Source organism: Danio aesculapii, chromosome 16 (assembly GCF_903798145.1).
Source record: "Danio aesculapii chromosome 16, fDanAes4.1, whole genome shotgun sequence".
NCBI lineage: Eukaryota > Metazoa > Chordata > Actinopteri > Cypriniformes > Danionidae > Danio > Danio aesculapii.
In genome coordinates this window covers 593,075-610,879 of record NC_079450.1, presented here as the reverse complement: position 1 = coordinate 610,879, position 17,805 = coordinate 593,075, and the positions used below count along the sequence as shown (strand labels likewise).

Genomic DNA, 17,805 nt, shown 5'->3' with positions numbered 1-17,805 from the left:
CATCATGTCAGCAGACAGATATACTGATGATAATCTCATGTGTTTACTTTAGTTTGAGTCATGGAAATTCACATCAATATCACTGAATGCATCATTGCAAAATAACTCATTTATTCTTGATGTATTTAAAAAACACACATACATATATATATTTATATTTATATTTCTTGGTGCAAAATACTCCAGAATATACTTGTTGTAGTTGCAGAACTTGAGTTTCTATATTTGATGATTATTAATTAATGTATTCCGGCTGCAGTGATGTATTCCTGTTCACTGTGAGGTAAAGTGTGAGCTGAACACACACACACATTATTGATCAGTGCTCTCTGTATTAGATCAGAACATCTCTCCTTCCTTCACTTATACTGTTTAATCTTCTTATATAAACACATTTCTGCACATGTACAGCAGTCAGAGCAACTTTATTCAAAAATAAATCTCATAACACGCAGAAATGACGCTGAGAAAAATACCTGCTCCTCTGAATATGGCCTTTGCTCGGGAAGAATCGTGCAAATACAGGCAGAACAGACCAGCAGCCTGACCACATGACCCATCACACACACACACACATCCATATATGTACACACACACACACAAACAAACACTAACACACATCAAACACAAAGATACACACACACACACACTCTCTCTCACACATATGTACATGCACACAATTGCATGCACGCGGACACACTCTCTCTCTCTCTCTCACACACACAAATACCACACATATATGGACATGCACACAATTGCATGCACACACACACTTACGCACCCTCTCTCATACGCACATATGCACATGCACACAATTGCACGCACGCAGACCAATACAAACACACACACACACACACACACAAACACACACAATTGCAAACAGGCAGACACACTAAAACTCACACTCTCTCTCACACACACAAATACCACATATGTATGCACATGCACACACACACAGAGATTTGGTCATCTATGTTCATGGCTTCTGTTTTCCAGCACATGCGCAGACACACACACACACACACACACACACACTAGTTACTGAAGGGACACAAACACAAAGGCTGCTGGGATAAACATGTTCACGGTGGCGTGTGTGTTTGCGTTCAGAACAGAGCACCAGCTCACTGCACACTACACACACACTAAACAACATCAGTTTACCGCGGTATTATTGATTAAATAATGATTGTGAAATGCTAATATTGTGTTTATTTTAATGATAAGCTCTGCATTAAAGGTCAACCGGGCGCTTACGATGACATATTTATTTTTCACAGACACTGACATTGTGATCTTAATTCAAGTATAATTTATCGTAGAGCTCTAGTGCACGGTGACATTCTTTATAAAATAGTGCAGCAAATAAAACGTAAATAATGATGGGTTCACATAAAATGCGCAAACAAAGATGTCGCTCGTTCGATGACCCGTTGCATGCTTTTTCACCTCATTTTCACTTGGGTTTAATTTGTTGCAATTATTTTTTCTTGATTCAAAGATAATGTATTGAGCAGCTCTAGTGCACACGAATGGTGTCGATCTTCTATGAAAACGACCTACAAATTAAAAAAACGTAAATAATGATGCGTTAACATGAAACTCGATAACTTGGCCCAAAGCATATTTTTTCGCTCAAGTAAAATTTTTACGAATGTTTATTTTTACATATTGAAAACGCATTTGAGCTGAATTTCGCACCATTCCTCTCTACTCGCATATTTGCGTTGACTCTGCATAGTGAACTACTCAAACGAATAATTAAATTCACATTTGATATGAACCCAGCATATGTCGAGCACAATGCATTGTGGGATACTGTTTTGCATGTGTGTATACATATTTTTCACAGACACTGACATTGTGATCTTAATTCAAATATAATTTATCGTAGAGCTCCAGTGCACGGTGTCATTCTTTATAAAAGCGTGCGGTTCATTCCACTGTGGCGACTCCTGATGAATAAAGGGATTAAGCCGAGGGAAACTGAATAATTGAACATACACAAATTACTATCATCAATTTACATTCAAATTATTTGGTCTTTTGGTAAATTAAAATAAATACATTTTAAAAATTACATTAAAATATAAATAAATGAAAAAGTGAAGTTATTAACACTGTCGTTCCTGATTTATTGTGTTTCAGATGAAAACAACACTTGTTCATGTTCAAATAACCTATAAACAACCTATCTGCATTTGATGTGAATCCACAATGCATTATGGGATACGGTTTCTGCGAGTGCTGTATACTGCAGTGTGATAGTACGCTATTCTGAACACAAACAGATTCCTCTCTCTCTCATTGGTCAGTCAGAGAGATGGCTCCGCCCCCCAGACTCGCGTGATTGGCTGCATGTTGCGAAAGTGTCACAGTGTTTGATCACGAGCAAAACGGCGAAGGCTTCAGCAGTAAGTGTGTGTGTGTGGATCCTGCATTCACCTGCAGTGCTCCAGTGCATGCTGGGATCGAAGTATAGCTCCTCGCGCTGCCGTTGGTCGTCATGCGGTGATGCTTGTAACAGGAAGTGGATGGTCTGAGAAGCGCAGAGGGTTAAAGGGCTAGTTAGCATGCGGCTAAGACTGAAGCTGCCGGCGCTCGACCCGTATTGCCGCATGCTGGTCTCGTCTGGACGTTCACACACTCACGTCCTGCAGTTTTTAGTTTGTTTCGGGGGTCATTTGAGGTGGTCTGAGCGGAAGGAGTCCTCCACCGCCGGGTCCGCCAGCAGTAGGTCACCGTCAGCTAGCATCAGACCCTCCAGCGCTAGTGGCTCCATCTGAAGCCGGTCCTCGGAGCAGAACGGCTCCATCTCAAAGCCTGGGACGGCAGACAAAGCACTGGTGATCTCCCGGGAGAGACCGGACGGAGAATCTGCTCACACACACACACACACAGACACAGAGACACACAGTCACATACACACAGAGACAGACATGCATACATGAACACACACACCCACACACACAAACGCAAATAGATTCAAACACACACACACACACACACACAGAGACAGACATGCATACATGAACACACACACACACACATACATACAAACGCAACACACAGACAGACACACAAACACACACAAAGACACACACACACACATACACAAGCACAGAAAAAGTCAAACACAGACAGACACACGCACACACACACACACACACACACACACACACACAAGCACAGAAAAAGTCAAACACAGACACACACACACACACGCACACACACGCACACACACACACACACAGACACACACACACACAAGCACAGAAAGTCAAACACAGACAGACACACACACAAAGACAAACACAGGCTTGTATACTGAAACTGACAGCAGTGCTAGTGTTTCCTATTGTAATTGTGTGCAGTAACTTCAATATATCTGTAATAATAATGATAATAATATTAATATAATTAGTATTGTTATACTTCGTGACCATACTGACTTTGAATTGTTGTCCAATACGTGCCTCAAAAACTGCGTTTTAAAACCACAATTAATCTCAGAACCATATTGACATTACTCCACAATCAGACATCGCCCTCATTACTGATATTATTAGAGCAGCACTGTCATACAGTGAAGTGTAATTCAACATCACTATTAAAGTGAAGCACTCAGTCAGGTTTACCTTGTTTTTACATTGATTTCCACTTTAATGAGAATATATTAAACAAACTCGACTGATGAAACCATTTAGCAGAAAACAGCATGTTTCACTATAGCTTTTAGAGCTAGGGCGCCACCATCCGTGAATACTGCTGTGTCTGTTCTGTTCCCTCAGCTGAACAGATACAGTGGAGATAATGGACTGGACAGCCTCATTTAACCCAGTGTGTGAAGTTGTGGACGTGGAGCTGCTGCAAACACAAGCATCAGATGTGTGTCTAATATAAACATATAGATATTTATTCTATTGTTCTCTTTTAATTATCGATCATTTGATGCACATCAGTCCACTCTCTGCATTATGCTGCCTGACTGCCTGTCTGGGTTTCAACCATGGTAGTATCGGACTGAACACAGAGACTGGACAGCCTAATTTAACCCAATGTATGAAGTTGTGGACGTGCATCGCAGAGCTGCTGCAAATACAATCATTTAAGTGTCTTACATTGTGTATTTCTCTTCTGTTAATACCTTTCATTTGATCACTTTCAGGGGTTAAAGTTAAAAAAATCCTGAGCCTGAATTGGAGAGAAACTGCACAGAAGGACTTACTTGAAATATTGACGATACTAACAAAAATAAAGTAACAAGAGCTTAAAGTGGTAAACTGAGACTGAGATAGACTCTCCAATGATTCTGCTTTGCACCATTTATTTAACAGTACTATGTCTAATAAAGTGTTGAACAATAACAAGAGAACAATGAACTCAAGAGCTCAAAGTGTTAAAGAACTGAACTGCTAAACTGAAGATTAGGCGTGAAATCAAGGCCATCATCACTTATATTCTCTTTTATTTCTGGGGTGTAATCAAACTCCTGCAAACTCTTTGTTTTTAAGAAATTTGGAGCAGGAGATGGAGCTGGTCCAGTGGAGGAGGCTGAGGGTCTGCTGTTTGTCCAATCAGGTTTTTTTCTTCCATCAAATAAAAATATCAGGCTACCTCAAATCCATCGCTCCACAGGAAATCTGCATTAAATGAATGCTCCGCTGTTATTATTACTTCACAAAACCTCTGTCAACATCTTTAATAGAAGTCTTCAGATTAAAGATTATGTCTTATGATTATGACTTATTTCCTCCGTCTCACTCGCGGTGTGTTATGAAAGAAAATGACAGTGAACCTCAAGCCTCATATGTTGACTTCTTGTATAATAATGTTGTTGTTTCCATATGATATTGCATTAATCTGCATGTTTTATAAGCTGTAAAATGAAAGCATCAGTTTGGTGTGGAGTTATCATCATACAGAAATCAAGAAAATCTTTGGATGTGTTTGATTGGTAGATTATGTGAGCTACTTTAAAAGCTGATATTATATAAGAGCTAATAATAACTGTAATTCTCCAGATGGAGAAAGGTTGGTGTGTTGGTTATACACTAAATCATCAATAGCCTGGTGAGTTTATGACGCAGCTCCAGGCAGCTCAGAGGAGATCCGCATCAGCGCTGGTTTATGTCAACTCATCTGTGTCAAACTGTGACCAGAAATTTTCTTCCTTCATTTTGCTTCTTTGGCAAAATCCGTCTGTAGACATGGGTGTTTGCACGTGTTACTGACCCGCCAGTTAATAAATATGTGTGGCACATTTAGGGGCCGATCACATAGAGCAGGCCTTTCCGATCCAAAACCACCAGGCGCACCGCTCTGCCTTTATGTTGACTAGAAAAGAAGAAGCGCAGTGCTCTTTTGTATGTCACTAAGAAACGGCTGAATCAGCTGAGCGCGAGTCGTGTTGCTGTCGATTTTATAATTGTAATTTTTAATAATATTGTGATATTCCAGATCTCTAAAGTCATACAGCTCTGGATAACTTAAACAGCGACCACAAGTCTCTGCTCCATCATTAAAGCTCGCCTAGTCTCCTTAACAACACAAACGCTGCTGTCACCTCAACAGAAACCCTGACCTGCTTTCAATTGATTGAAGACTGAAAAAGACGCGACTGAGGTAACACGCTTTCTCCGCTCGAGCACACAGCGTGCAACAGTAAAAGGTGAGACGCCCAGGACGCATAAGCAGTGCGTAAAACATGTTAGTAAAGCATTCAGCAGATGCCCCTCTCAATGTATAAAGCACGTTTGCTGTGATCGGCTCCTTATGCAGCCAAACTTTAAACACATATAAAATAATATTTTTTAATCCTTTAACTGATACCATTAATCGGTTACAAACACCCCCTTTCGGTTAACGGTCAAGCGGTTATTTTGAGCATCTCTGATTAAACCGCATGCGCAGGCTCTAAAATATTAGTCTTTTTTCCCCTCACGCTGGAGATCCGGCACGGTGCTGGAATACTTTAAGCCCTGCGCTGTGGTCCACTCTCTCACGCTGCTCCAGCACTGCCTGACGAGGGGATTTACATTCAGACTAATGCTTTACTAAATCACATCTGTATGGATTATATCAAGACATGTTCCCTTATCAAGTCGATCAACTCGATATCTCAACATGTATGAAGGACGTAAAAACCTGCCATGTGAAAAACCGTGCTGATCTTACTTTGGTTTGAACACATAAAGAGGCGAGGGGCTGTAGTAGTGAAAAGTGAAAGTACCCGCCCCATTACGTCAGCACCGGACCTTATTGAAACCATGATTGAAACCCAGACAGGCAGTCAGGCAGTGTAATGCAGAGAGTGGACTGATGTGCATCAAATGATCAATAATTAAAAGAGAACAATAGAATAAATATATATATGTTTATATTAGACACACATCTGATGCTTGTGTTTGCAGCAGCTCCACGTCCACAACTTCACACACTGGGTTAAATGAGGCTTTACAGTCCATTATCTCCACTGTATCTGTTCAGCTGAGGGAACAGAACAGACACAGCGGTATTCACGGATGGTGGCGCCCTAGCTCTAAAAGCTATAGTGAAACATGCTGTTTTCTGCTTAATGGTTTCATCAGTCGAGTTTGTTTAATATATTCTCATTAAAGTGGAAATCAATGTAAAAACAAGGTAAACCTGACTGAGTGCTTCACTTCCCCTTTAATAGGGTGAAGATGCTGTCATCAGTTAGGAAGTAACTCTTCTTCTGCTGAACACAGGTGATTACTTGCCTCCTTCTGTGTGTGTGTGTGTGTGTGTGTGTGTGTGTGTGTGTGTGTGTGTGTGTGTGTGTGTGTGTGTGTGTGTGCGTGTGCGTGTGTGTGTGTGTGTGACTGACCGGTCAGAATGATGTTGGGCACTGCAAGCCGCCCATCTGCAAATGCTGCACACTGACTCTGGCTGAGCATCGGCTGATGCGAGTCCACATTACTGTCCTGTGAGTGTGTGTGAGAGAGAGAGAAAGAGAGAGAGAAAGAGAGAGAGAGAGAGAGAGAGAGAGAGAGAGAGTCCACATTACTGACCTAAGCAGAAACATTGGATATCTGTGCGTGTGCGTGTGCGTGTGTGTGTGTGTGTGCGCGTGTATCTGTCTGTGTGTGTGTGTGTTAGGGATGCATCAAAATGAAGATTCTTGGCTGAAACCGAAAACCTGGGGGCGACACGGTGGCTCAGTGTTTAGCACTGTGGCCTCACAGCAAGAAGGTCGCTGGTTTGAGTCCCAGGGGGGTCAGTGTGTGTTTCTGTGTGGAGTTTGCATGTTCTCCTCGTGTTGGTGTGGGTTTCCTCCGGGTGCTCCGGTTTCCCCCACAGTCCAAACACATGCACTATAGGGGAATTGATCAACTAAACTGGCTTAGTTTATGAGTGTGTGTGTTAATGAGTGCGTATGGGTGATTTCCAGTACTGGGTTGCAGCTGGAAGGGCATCCGCTGTGTAAACGATATGCTGGAATAGTTGGTGGTTCATTCCTCTGTGGCGACCTCTGATAAATAAGGGACAAAGCTGAAGGAGAATGAAAGAATGAGCGAATAATATCCACTGATGTTTATAGGGTTAAACTTAAACTATTAAAAATGCAACAAATATTTGTTTGGGCCCGAACTAAAAAACAAACTTAAAACTATTTTAGTATGAGATTTGCTTAAGTTGAACACTAGTTTGATCATGTTTAAACATCATTATAACTATATTGTATGAATGTTATTATAACTATAAGCCAACAGCATGCTGACAATCAAAAACTAAATGACATGATATTACAGGCGATTGTCCTCTAAGTGCACCTTAAATGACATGAACGACACTCCTCATAGAGCTTGAGAAGCAGACCGTTCTCTATCACCTATATCATTAGTGAAATAAAGAGGTGCAGGTTAAGGAAACATCATGGAAGGAAGCTGCTGCGGGCCTTGGTGCAGATGAGAAGTAAAAATAAAAAGTGTATTTATAGATAGATAGATAGATAGATAGATAGATAGATAGATAGATAGATAGATAGATAGATAGATAGATAGATAGATAGATAGATAGATAGATAGATAGATAGATAGATAGATAGATAGATAGATAGATAGATAGATAGATAGATGGGTAACTAGACAGAACAGACAGAGATAGACTGATCTGTGAAACTGCCGCTGGTCAAGTGCGCTCTGCCAGTGTGAAAGGGAAATGCCTGCTCTACCTATACGCTGCACACACACTGCTTCAGCTCTGTGTGTGTGTACATGTGAAACCCCCTGGGTTCTCTGAATCCATCGTGGTCTGGATAATTTCGCGTGCGCGCTGCTTTAATTCCGCATTAAGTAATGATCTTCATATTGCAGATCAAGGACAGTCGCGATGAAGTGCAGAGGATCAACAGAACAAATAGACACACCACAGACATGCTGCTTCAGGAGACACGAGCAGGCTTTCTGTATGCGTCATCGGTCGCGTTGATTTGGTGATTGGCCATTTTTGCATCACTAGTGTGTGTGTGTGTGTGTGTGTGTGTGTGTGTGTGTGTGTGTGTGTGCATTTCACCTGCTGTGTGAGGTTCAGGTTCTGCCGGCTGCTGAACTGCAGGCTCAGGTATGGGTCGTCCAGTAAAGAGTTCAGGAACATGCTTTCCTAAAGGCACAACAGACACACACACAAAATCAACATTACAGCACTGTTCACACACTATTAGGCATGGGAAGATAACCCTGTTCAAGGTATACTGCGGTTTGGAAAAGTCAAGGTTTTAAAACCGCCAACATTTTCTGTAATACCGTTCCTAATCTATGTGACAGATTTTTTAATTTACATGATCTCCAGCAGAAAAAATATCCAAAGATGGCGTTTAAATCGTAAAGAAATCTGTGTTTTTGAAACTAATGAAGACAGCAGTCAGTGATCCATTTGAATTATTTAGCCTGACATGTTTACTGCTCCAAAATATCTTAAATGTTTTAGAAAATAAGGAAAGAGGAAAAAAATATGTAGTTTTTTACCCAGACATTTAAAAAGAATATATTGTAGAGCAGTAATCACAATACTGTGATGTTTTTATCCAAGATTATCATACCGTCAGAATCTTAAACCGGCCCATGCCTAAACACTACCATACTATTATCCCTGGCTGTGGCTTGCTGTGGACTCTTTTCACATGTGCGTGTTTCTCCGCAGCAGAAGTGCTCATAGTTGGTAAAGTCAGAGCGCAGTGAATGGGAGAGAACAACAAATCATTATTTTACAAACCTATGTGCTGAAATAATGACAGAAAAACTCCAGGATGGTGTTATCAAGACTTTCAGAAGAGGAAAACACTAGTGTGAGACTGATAACGGCAGATAGAGGAGAGAATAGTGTCAGATTTACTGTCCTGCCCCTATACTCACTGCATTACACACACCTCACACAGCGGGAACTCGGTTTTTGTATTTTGGTGCAAAGATGATATCATACACACGTAAACACACATACCTTTTTAAATTTAACTATTAAGAACTCAAAGATGTAAGACACTGATGACTGTAAATGCATTATAACAGTCTTGTGAAAAGGGTCCGCTGGAGAGACAGGCTGACCCCACCTCAAACACCAATCAGAGAAGAGGAGTGGCTGAAGGGCTTTTTCATTCATTGTGAATTTTTACTATTTTACTTCACTGAACACATTTTATGACCAGTCGTTACGACTAAAATAAGTATGCTGAGCCTGTCTATGTGTGTATTTCAGTGACTCACGCTGTAGGAGTCCAGGTCTGCGCTGAGCATCTGCGGCTCTGTCTGCACCCCGTCTGTGGGCCCGAAGCTCCCTGCGCTGTGATTGGTCTGTTTGAGCGGGTGCGGCTGCAGGTTCTGCGTTGTCTTCTGCAGATTCTGCATGTTGTGCTGGTGCAGCTGCTGTGTGTGCGAGGACGGCCGCAGTGTGTGCGTCTGCGCAGGAGAGAGAGTGTGCTGAAGCTGCAGCGGATGCTGAGAGAAACTATACTGAGACGAGCGCTGATCCGCCTGCAGCTTACTGGTGTCCAGAGCCACTCCCTGACACACACACACACACACACACACATATAGTCAGATATATACACAGATACACACAGTCAGACACACACACAAATATACAGATACACAGACATGCATGTATGTGTGCGTGTGTGTGTTTGTGTATGCATGTTATGTTTGTGTGTGTGTATGTATGTACCGGGGTTGGACAGTGAAACACTTTCCTGACTCGCTCCTCCAAAACACCCCAAAGTGCTCAATAATGTTAGGATCTGGGTACTGTGTAGGTCATGGGAGATGTCTCCCGTCCTGCTGTGTGTATTGGTGCATTATCATCCTGATACACACCACCACCTCCAGGATACAATGTTTGACCCATTGGGTCACATGGTCTTCGAGAACGGTTGGGTAGTTCTTGGCATTGACCCGGTGCCCACCTAGAACCAGTATTGGGCTTTGGGAATGCCATGATATTGAGCCCAAACCATCACTGATCCCCCCCCATGCTTCACTCTGGGCATCAGCAGTCTGGGTGGGACGCTTCTGTGGGGCTTCTCCACACTGTAACTCTCCTGGATGTGGGAAAGACATTGACGGTGGACTCATCAGAGGACTATACATGTTCCACATGGCCCACAGCTCCAGATCTTCACTGCTGCACCACTGAAACCGGCGTTTGGCATCGGCAGGAGTGAGCAGAGGTTTGTCTCCAGCAGTCGGTCATGTATATTGACCCTGTGGAGCTCCAGACCAACAGTTCTGCTGGAAACAGGAGAGTCGAGCTGCATGCTTAATTCTGCAGTGAGTCGGGCAGCTGTGCTCGGATGTGTTCTGGGTAAATCTGGGTTATCAGCCGGTTGCCCCTTTCAGACAGCTTCTCCTGGTCTCCACAGCTCCTCCTGTTGGATGTGCTTCTTCTTCTTGGTGGTTTGCTGACATTACTCTGGACACCGCAGCTCTTGATCATCACACACACTTGCGGTCTCGCTCACAGATGCACACCAACACTCAGTCCTCTTCTGAACTCTGCTATGTCCCCGTAATGTTGTGTTGTGTGCATTATTGAAGCAGAACTGTGCTGTTCCTCTGCTGATGAAGCCTTCACACTCTGCTCTACTGCTGGATGAAGATCAGTGAAGAGTGACCAGCAGGAGGAGACATGCAGACAGAGGACCCACACTGGCCAGAGCTTCAGTTTCTCTCTCCAACCCCTGTGTGTATATATATATATATGTATGTGTGTCTGTGTGTGTTCACCTGTGTGATGGAGCTGAGGGTGGAGGAGGTGGGGGAGAACTGTTTCGGGTGGTGTCTGCGTGTGTCTGCGGGCAGGATGAGTGGGGACAGCTGCGCTCGTCTGCGTGGAGAACTGCTGATCTGCATCTGTCCGGAACCCAGTGCACCGAATGAGCCTGTCCCGCCCCCATAACCCGAATTACTGGCTGCAGACTGCAGGGAGGAGCTACTGAGCGACGACTGCAGGGATTGGCTGCTGAGAGATGACCTCAGAGATTGGGAGGAGCTTAACGAAGACTGGAGGGAGGGATTGCTCAGCGACGAGTGCAGGGAGGCGGAGCTCAGCGAGTTGGGGAACGAGTGGCTGCTGAGAGATGATTGGATGTTGGGGTTGCTAAGCGATGACTGGAGGGAGGGGTTACTGGACGGCAGCAGACCTGCACAAACACAACACAATCTGAGTCAGATTCACACATCTGACGTGCTTCTGGAGGACAAATGTGTGACTCTTTATCATCATCATCATCATCATCATCTCTGATTAGGCTATACAGTGATCCCACAGGTTGGAAATATATTTACACACATCCCATAAATAGCTAAATATATGCGTCAAACTAAATATTTAATTTTAAACTATAACTTTATTTATTATGACACTGTTGTACACGGTTTCATTTCAATGGGTTAAGTAAAAAATAAAACAGAAATCCACTATTTCTCTAACTTTTCTGCTATTCAGGAGCACACACTGACAGGTCAAAGCATTTTAGATATGTACAGTTAAAGTCCCCCTGTTTATGTGTGCTGTCGGACCTGTGGAGCTGAATCCGCCGCCGGTGATGCCCAGCTGTGTGAGTGTGCCGGTCAGGCTGCCGGTACTGCCGTTACTGGTGCTCAGACACGGGTGCGAGAGCTCATCCGGATCCAGCGGCGTCGGCAGAGGAGACGGGAAGTGCAGACTGGTCAGATCCGGCAAAGACCCGCCGCTGTTCAACACCATAGAGCCGTGAGGAGCGCCGCCTTGCTGGTCTGGAGAGGGAAACACACTGACAACACACACACACAGATAACGTCACACACTGATCCCAGAACAGAGGAGTGCAGTAATGCAGATACATTCAGAGGAGAAGAGTTATTAGACCACTGCGTACAGTTTCAACACAAAACCATTAGCACATTATCTACACACACACACACACACACACACACACACACACACACACACACACACACACACACACACACACACACACACACACACACACAAACCCCTCGTAAAGGAAACACAGCTGCCAATAAACCCTTTAGGCGAGTGTGTGTGATTGATATGTGTGTGGATGAAGCTGAGCTCAGGGTTTGCTCATCAACATCTCACACATAAACCTGTCAGAGTGGCTGAAGATCTCCAACACACTCATTATAATGATCTGCGCAGAAACACACACACACACACACACACTGTAACTCCACACAGCTGCTGGAGATCACATCCCACATAGAAAACTGTGGCCTCATTATGGCACTGCTGGCGTGTTGCCGGCACCCGCATGCATAATGTCAGCTCAATGTGGGCCATGCATGGCAATGATGGCACTGCATGCATGATGGCAAACTACATTTGGGCCAGATTGTTCACATTGTTTAGGTAACATTAGGCTGGGTTATGGCTTCTGGTTAAAGTATAAACTTATAGCTGAGAATCTGTACCAATAATAAACCTGTCTTGGCCCAATTTAAGGCCAGTTAAGGGTGATGAATTGGCTGAGATTTGGGCCGGTTATGGCCCATGTGTGGCCCTTGTCTTTAATCCAGTTGTGGACCACTTCAGGACCGTCATTCTTTGCAGTACTTGGGCTGAGGGAAAAGTTATTGTGTGGTCCGGAGCTGGCCCAGAAAACATTTGCTATGTGGGATGCTGAAGTCCAGCACTCACCAGATATTTAAAGCAATATACTAATTTAACTGCTGTGTGTGTGTGTGTGTGTGTGTGTGTGTGTGTGTGTGTGTGTGTGTGTGTGTGTGTGTACTGCACAGTTAAAAAATGTTACATAGCTTCTAAATAGACAATACACTTGTGCTTTGAACACATACGCATATGAGAGCTGTGCATGTCGGATTATTCATCAAAGATCTACCTACCGCTGGATCTAATCTCACTATATGTGTTAAACGTGATCTTTAATTCATCTTGTTGTCTATATCTAGCGACATATTCCCCGACTTTGGTCTGAATCTATTACTTGTTCTCAGGTAATGTATTTTAGCTGAGCGCAAAGATAAGTTAGGTTAATGTATTCATTAAACTAACCACGGACACTGATTCTGCACATCTGACTGATTGCTTGCCTTCGTGTATAAACTTATTACACTTTTATAATGGCTCTTATTGAATATTAAAACTGATATTCAATGAAAGAGAGGGTATGTTTCGTATTTTCAATGAAAATGAAAGGAGGCAGTGATGTTATCGGCTCTGTTTTGTTATAAATATGCATGAAGATGACGGTCATATATGCAGCTACACGACGCCTCAACATTTCTGCTGTCTGTTAAGTTGCTAATATCAAAATGAAAATAGTCAGTTCCTTATATCATGTTTCTGTTTTATTGATAAGAAAGTGAAACAGCATAGCCAGAGTGATGTGAATGAGGTTATACAGTACACAGTTCCCTTTGAAGATTTACCGATGAATCCTCAGGAGTTTGTTTTCCATATCAAACTTGCAAAGTCTGAACTTACAAGGAGAGGATGCAGGACTGAACTGTGTGTAGGCTCCTGAATATTGAGGGAAAAACCCCAATCAGACAAGGTCAGATGTCTTTAAACTGTATATATGTATATCTATAAATATATGATTATAAGTTATATTAGGCAATAGAATAAGCTCATTAACAACCATAGCAAAGGATTTTGTAATGTTGTCTGATAGTCCACTTTGGAAGACATTGGGATGCTTATGGCAGTGTTGTTGAAACAGGCTGAACGCCTTTCAGATTAAATGAATTAAGTTTATTTTAACTTCGAACTATAATGTGGAGAGATGACTTGTTGAAATGTGCGCAATGATTCCAAGCTAACGTCCAATGTTGGAAGTGATTTTAACAATAAACTTTATTTTCAGAAAACTGTTCAGTGAAACAATGCAAATAATGCATATATCGTCAAATAGATTGTTCCACTTAAAATGCTGATATGTAAAAAAATTGTAAATAAAATATTAATAATATATATATGTTATTATACATACTTAAATATTAATATATTATCTATTTAACCTGCTTTAATGAGGAAGATATGTCTTAATAAAATCCCGTTATCACAGGAAAATACCTTTTATAACATTATGAGGTGGAAAAAAACAACAGTCTATGGTAGGCTAGCCTGTGTGTAGCAGCATTGCTCTCACTCACAGTGACGGGGACACACACACACACACACACACACTGAACAGAGCAGTGAATGATTGACAGTTGTGTGTGGAGGCGTCTCATTGGCCGGCTGAACTCACGTGATTCCAGGCACCTCACAGGACTTTGGTCTCGATGTGAGCAGCGGCAGCTGAAAAGAACAGCAGACCAGTTAAAACACACACACACACACACACACACACACACACCTGTCGATCTATACTGAAGCATGAACATTAATTCTGCAGTTCAATCCTGATCTATGCTGTCATTCAGACATTACTGTGTTTATTCAGATTTATTCCTCACATGAAATTACACACACACACACACACACACACACACACACACACACACACACACACACACACACACGAATCAATGATGTTTGTGCTGCACCTTTCTGGAGTCCCATGGCTTAAGGAGGCGTCCGTCATCCGGGCCATTCTCCTCGATAGGAGGAACCGGGTACGAGAACCCTGGAGGAGGAGAACACAAGGTCATCAAACACACACACACACACACACACACACACACACACACACACAACGCTCTGTAAAGTGCACTTGACTGACATGGAGTTACCACACAAATATATAACACACACAAACACACTACACACACAAACAAGTGCACACACAAAATCATACACCATACTGTCACACACACACTTGCATGCACAAAGTAAACCGAACACACAGACTCACACTGACCGGCGCGGCGGCTCTGTGCACCGAACATCTCTGCAGAGGGAGGATTCATCACACTGGTGTGCAGCGCGGAGTCTGAGTTCGTCCTGCAGACACACACACACACACACACACACACACACAGGTTACAATCCACATCCAAACACAGCACACAGTCAACAGTACACAAGCCACTGACTCTGGTGTAGAGCAGCTTTTCCAAATCATTTTCAAGACCCCCTAAAAATGCACAATAATAAATACATGAAGAAAGATTTTATACATCGATATTAAATAAATAAACACAATAGTTTTATTTGATATACACTTAAGTATTGAATTTTGTTCATGCACTGAAATATCAATACATGCATATGAGGTTTGAGTGTTATGTGGTTCAGCTGACACAGTTAATACACCAAAATAAATGCAAATGTCCAAATGCATATCTATATATATATATCTATATATATATCCATATTAAGATTCTTTTTTTAGACGATGCCAGTAAAAGCCTGAAACTGCTGATTATGACTGATGCTTCGACATTAGCAATGATCTGACTCTGAGATGCTTAAGGAGCAGCCGGAGCGCAGACGGTCCACAGAAGAAGAAGCTGAAGAGTTTCTGATGGAGAGATGAAGAGAGGGTCACCTGTTGAGCGCTGTGGTGGGAAACTGCTGGAAAATCTGGCTCTTGTCTGCTGGAAAGTTACTGCTCCAGTTCCTTCATGATCGACAGAGAAACGCCTGTTACTTCCAGCAAAACACAGAGACGTGCAGAAGAGGACAGAGGAAAAGAGCTGCACCATCAGGAGAGGTCAAAAGAGAGACTGACTGCAGTCTGAGTGTCTGTCTGTGTGTCTGTGTGTGCGTGTGTGTGTGTGTGTGTGTGTGTGTGTGTGTGTGTGTGTGTGTGTGTGTGTGTGTGTGTGTGTGTGTGTGTGTGTGTGTTCAGATATTAATGATACAGTGGCAGTTCTAGACCAGAGTAACTGGGGGGCCGGGCAGGGACCACTTGTACTTTTAGGGGGCACACTTTAACATTCATTACAACACTACTTAAACAATTATTCACAGCCCTTTTTTCATGCATCACTCTGCAGTCTTCATAAACGAGCTAATTAACTGAGCTCAAAATGATCTTCCATGTTCATTTATTTGTCAATAACTTTGTTTTGTAGTAAGATTACACATTTATAACATTCAAGTACATCAAGGCACATTTGAGCACCTGTAAACTTCATTGTTTTCGCCCTGCCATTAATTTAAAATAATGTTTCTCAAGGGATCTTTAACAAACCGAGGAGATTTTCACAGTATTTCCTGTAAAACAAAAACATTCTTCTGGAGTCATAATAGGTCTTATTTCTTATAGTTTATTTTATGAATACAAGCATTTTTTAAAACTATTGTAAGGTCAGCGTTATTAGCCTCCTTAAGAAATATTTACTGTATATTTTTGATGGTCTACACAACAAACCAGTTATACAATAACTTGACTAATTATTCTAGCGTTCCTAGTTAACATAACCTACTTAAGTCTTTATATTACACTTTAATCTGAATCAAAGTCTATAGAATCCTTAAAGAGACTTTAATCTGAATCTTGCCAAATAACTAGTAAAATATTATGCACTGACTGTCACCATGGGAAAGAAATTAGTTAAACTATTACAGTTAAGGTCAAAATTATTAGCCCCCCTGTTTATTTTTGTCCTCAGTTTCTGTTTAACAGAGAGCAGATTTCTCCAACACATCTCTAATCATAATAGTTTTAATAACTCATCTCTAATAACTGATTTATTTTCTCTTTGTCATGATGACAGTAAATAATATTAGACTAGATATTCTTCAAGACACTTCTATACAGCTTAAAGTGACATTTAAAGGCTTCACTAGGTTAATTAGGTTAACTAGGCAGGTTAGGGTAATTAGGCAAGTTATTGTATAATGATGGTTTGTTCTGTAGACTATTGAAAACAAATAGAGCTTAAAGGGGCTAATAATATTGACCTAAAAATGTGTTTAAACAATTAAAAACTGCTTTTATTCTAGCTGAAATAAAACAAATAAGACAATAACAAATATTATCAGACATACTGTGAACATTTCCTGAATCTGTTCAACATCATTTGGGAAATATTTAATAAAGAAAAAAACATTTAAAGGGGGGTGAATAATTCTGACTTCAACTGTCTGTTCAAAAACGTGTTAGCCTAGTGGTTAGCGCGCTGACATATGGTGCAGTAGCACTTCAGGGCGTCCTGAGTTCAAATCCCGGCTCGAGGACATTTACCATGCCTATCCCCTCTCTCTCTCCCACGTCACTTCCTGTCTGAAAATACTTTCCTATCAACTTAATAAAGACAAAATTGGGCAAAAATAAATCTTAGATATATGTTAAATAAATAAATGTTGTAAAATATCATGTGTTTGAAGACTCCTGCTTCATGTCATCAAATTTCATTTATAAAACGAAGGCAA

At 41.9% G+C, this 17,805-nt stretch overlaps 1 protein-coding gene across 4 annotated transcripts in view; it reads right to left on the bottom strand.

Moving 5' to 3' along the window:
- Positions 1–406: 406 nt before the first annotated feature.
- LOC130242968 (CREB-regulated transcription coactivator 2) overlaps positions 407–17,805 on the bottom strand; it is a 25,382-nt gene continuing 7,983 nt past the window's right edge. The window contains exons 5-14 of one of the 4 annotated variants that reach the window (XM_056474961.1): positions 15,974–16,045; positions 15,338–15,426; positions 15,030–15,109; positions 14,732–14,781; positions 12,036–12,268; positions 11,241–11,656; positions 9,726–10,022; positions 8,539–8,625; positions 6,851–6,947; positions 407–2,877 (exon numbers count right to left, since the gene is read on the bottom strand). In XM_056474961.1, coding sequence (XP_056330936.1) covers positions 2,681–2,877; positions 6,851–6,947; positions 8,539–8,625; positions 9,726–10,022; positions 11,241–11,656; positions 12,036–12,268; positions 14,732–14,781; positions 15,030–15,109; positions 15,338–15,426; positions 15,974–16,045 — 1,618 coding nt within the window. In that variant the 3' untranslated portion in view covers positions 407–2,680. The remainder of the gene's footprint in view (positions 2,878–6,850; positions 6,948–8,538; positions 8,626–9,725; positions 10,023–11,240; positions 11,657–12,035; positions 12,269–14,731; positions 14,782–15,029; positions 15,110–15,337; positions 15,427–15,973; positions 16,046–17,805) is intronic. The other 3 variants (XM_056474963.1, XM_056474962.1, XM_056474964.1) reach the window with 3 other exon arrangements.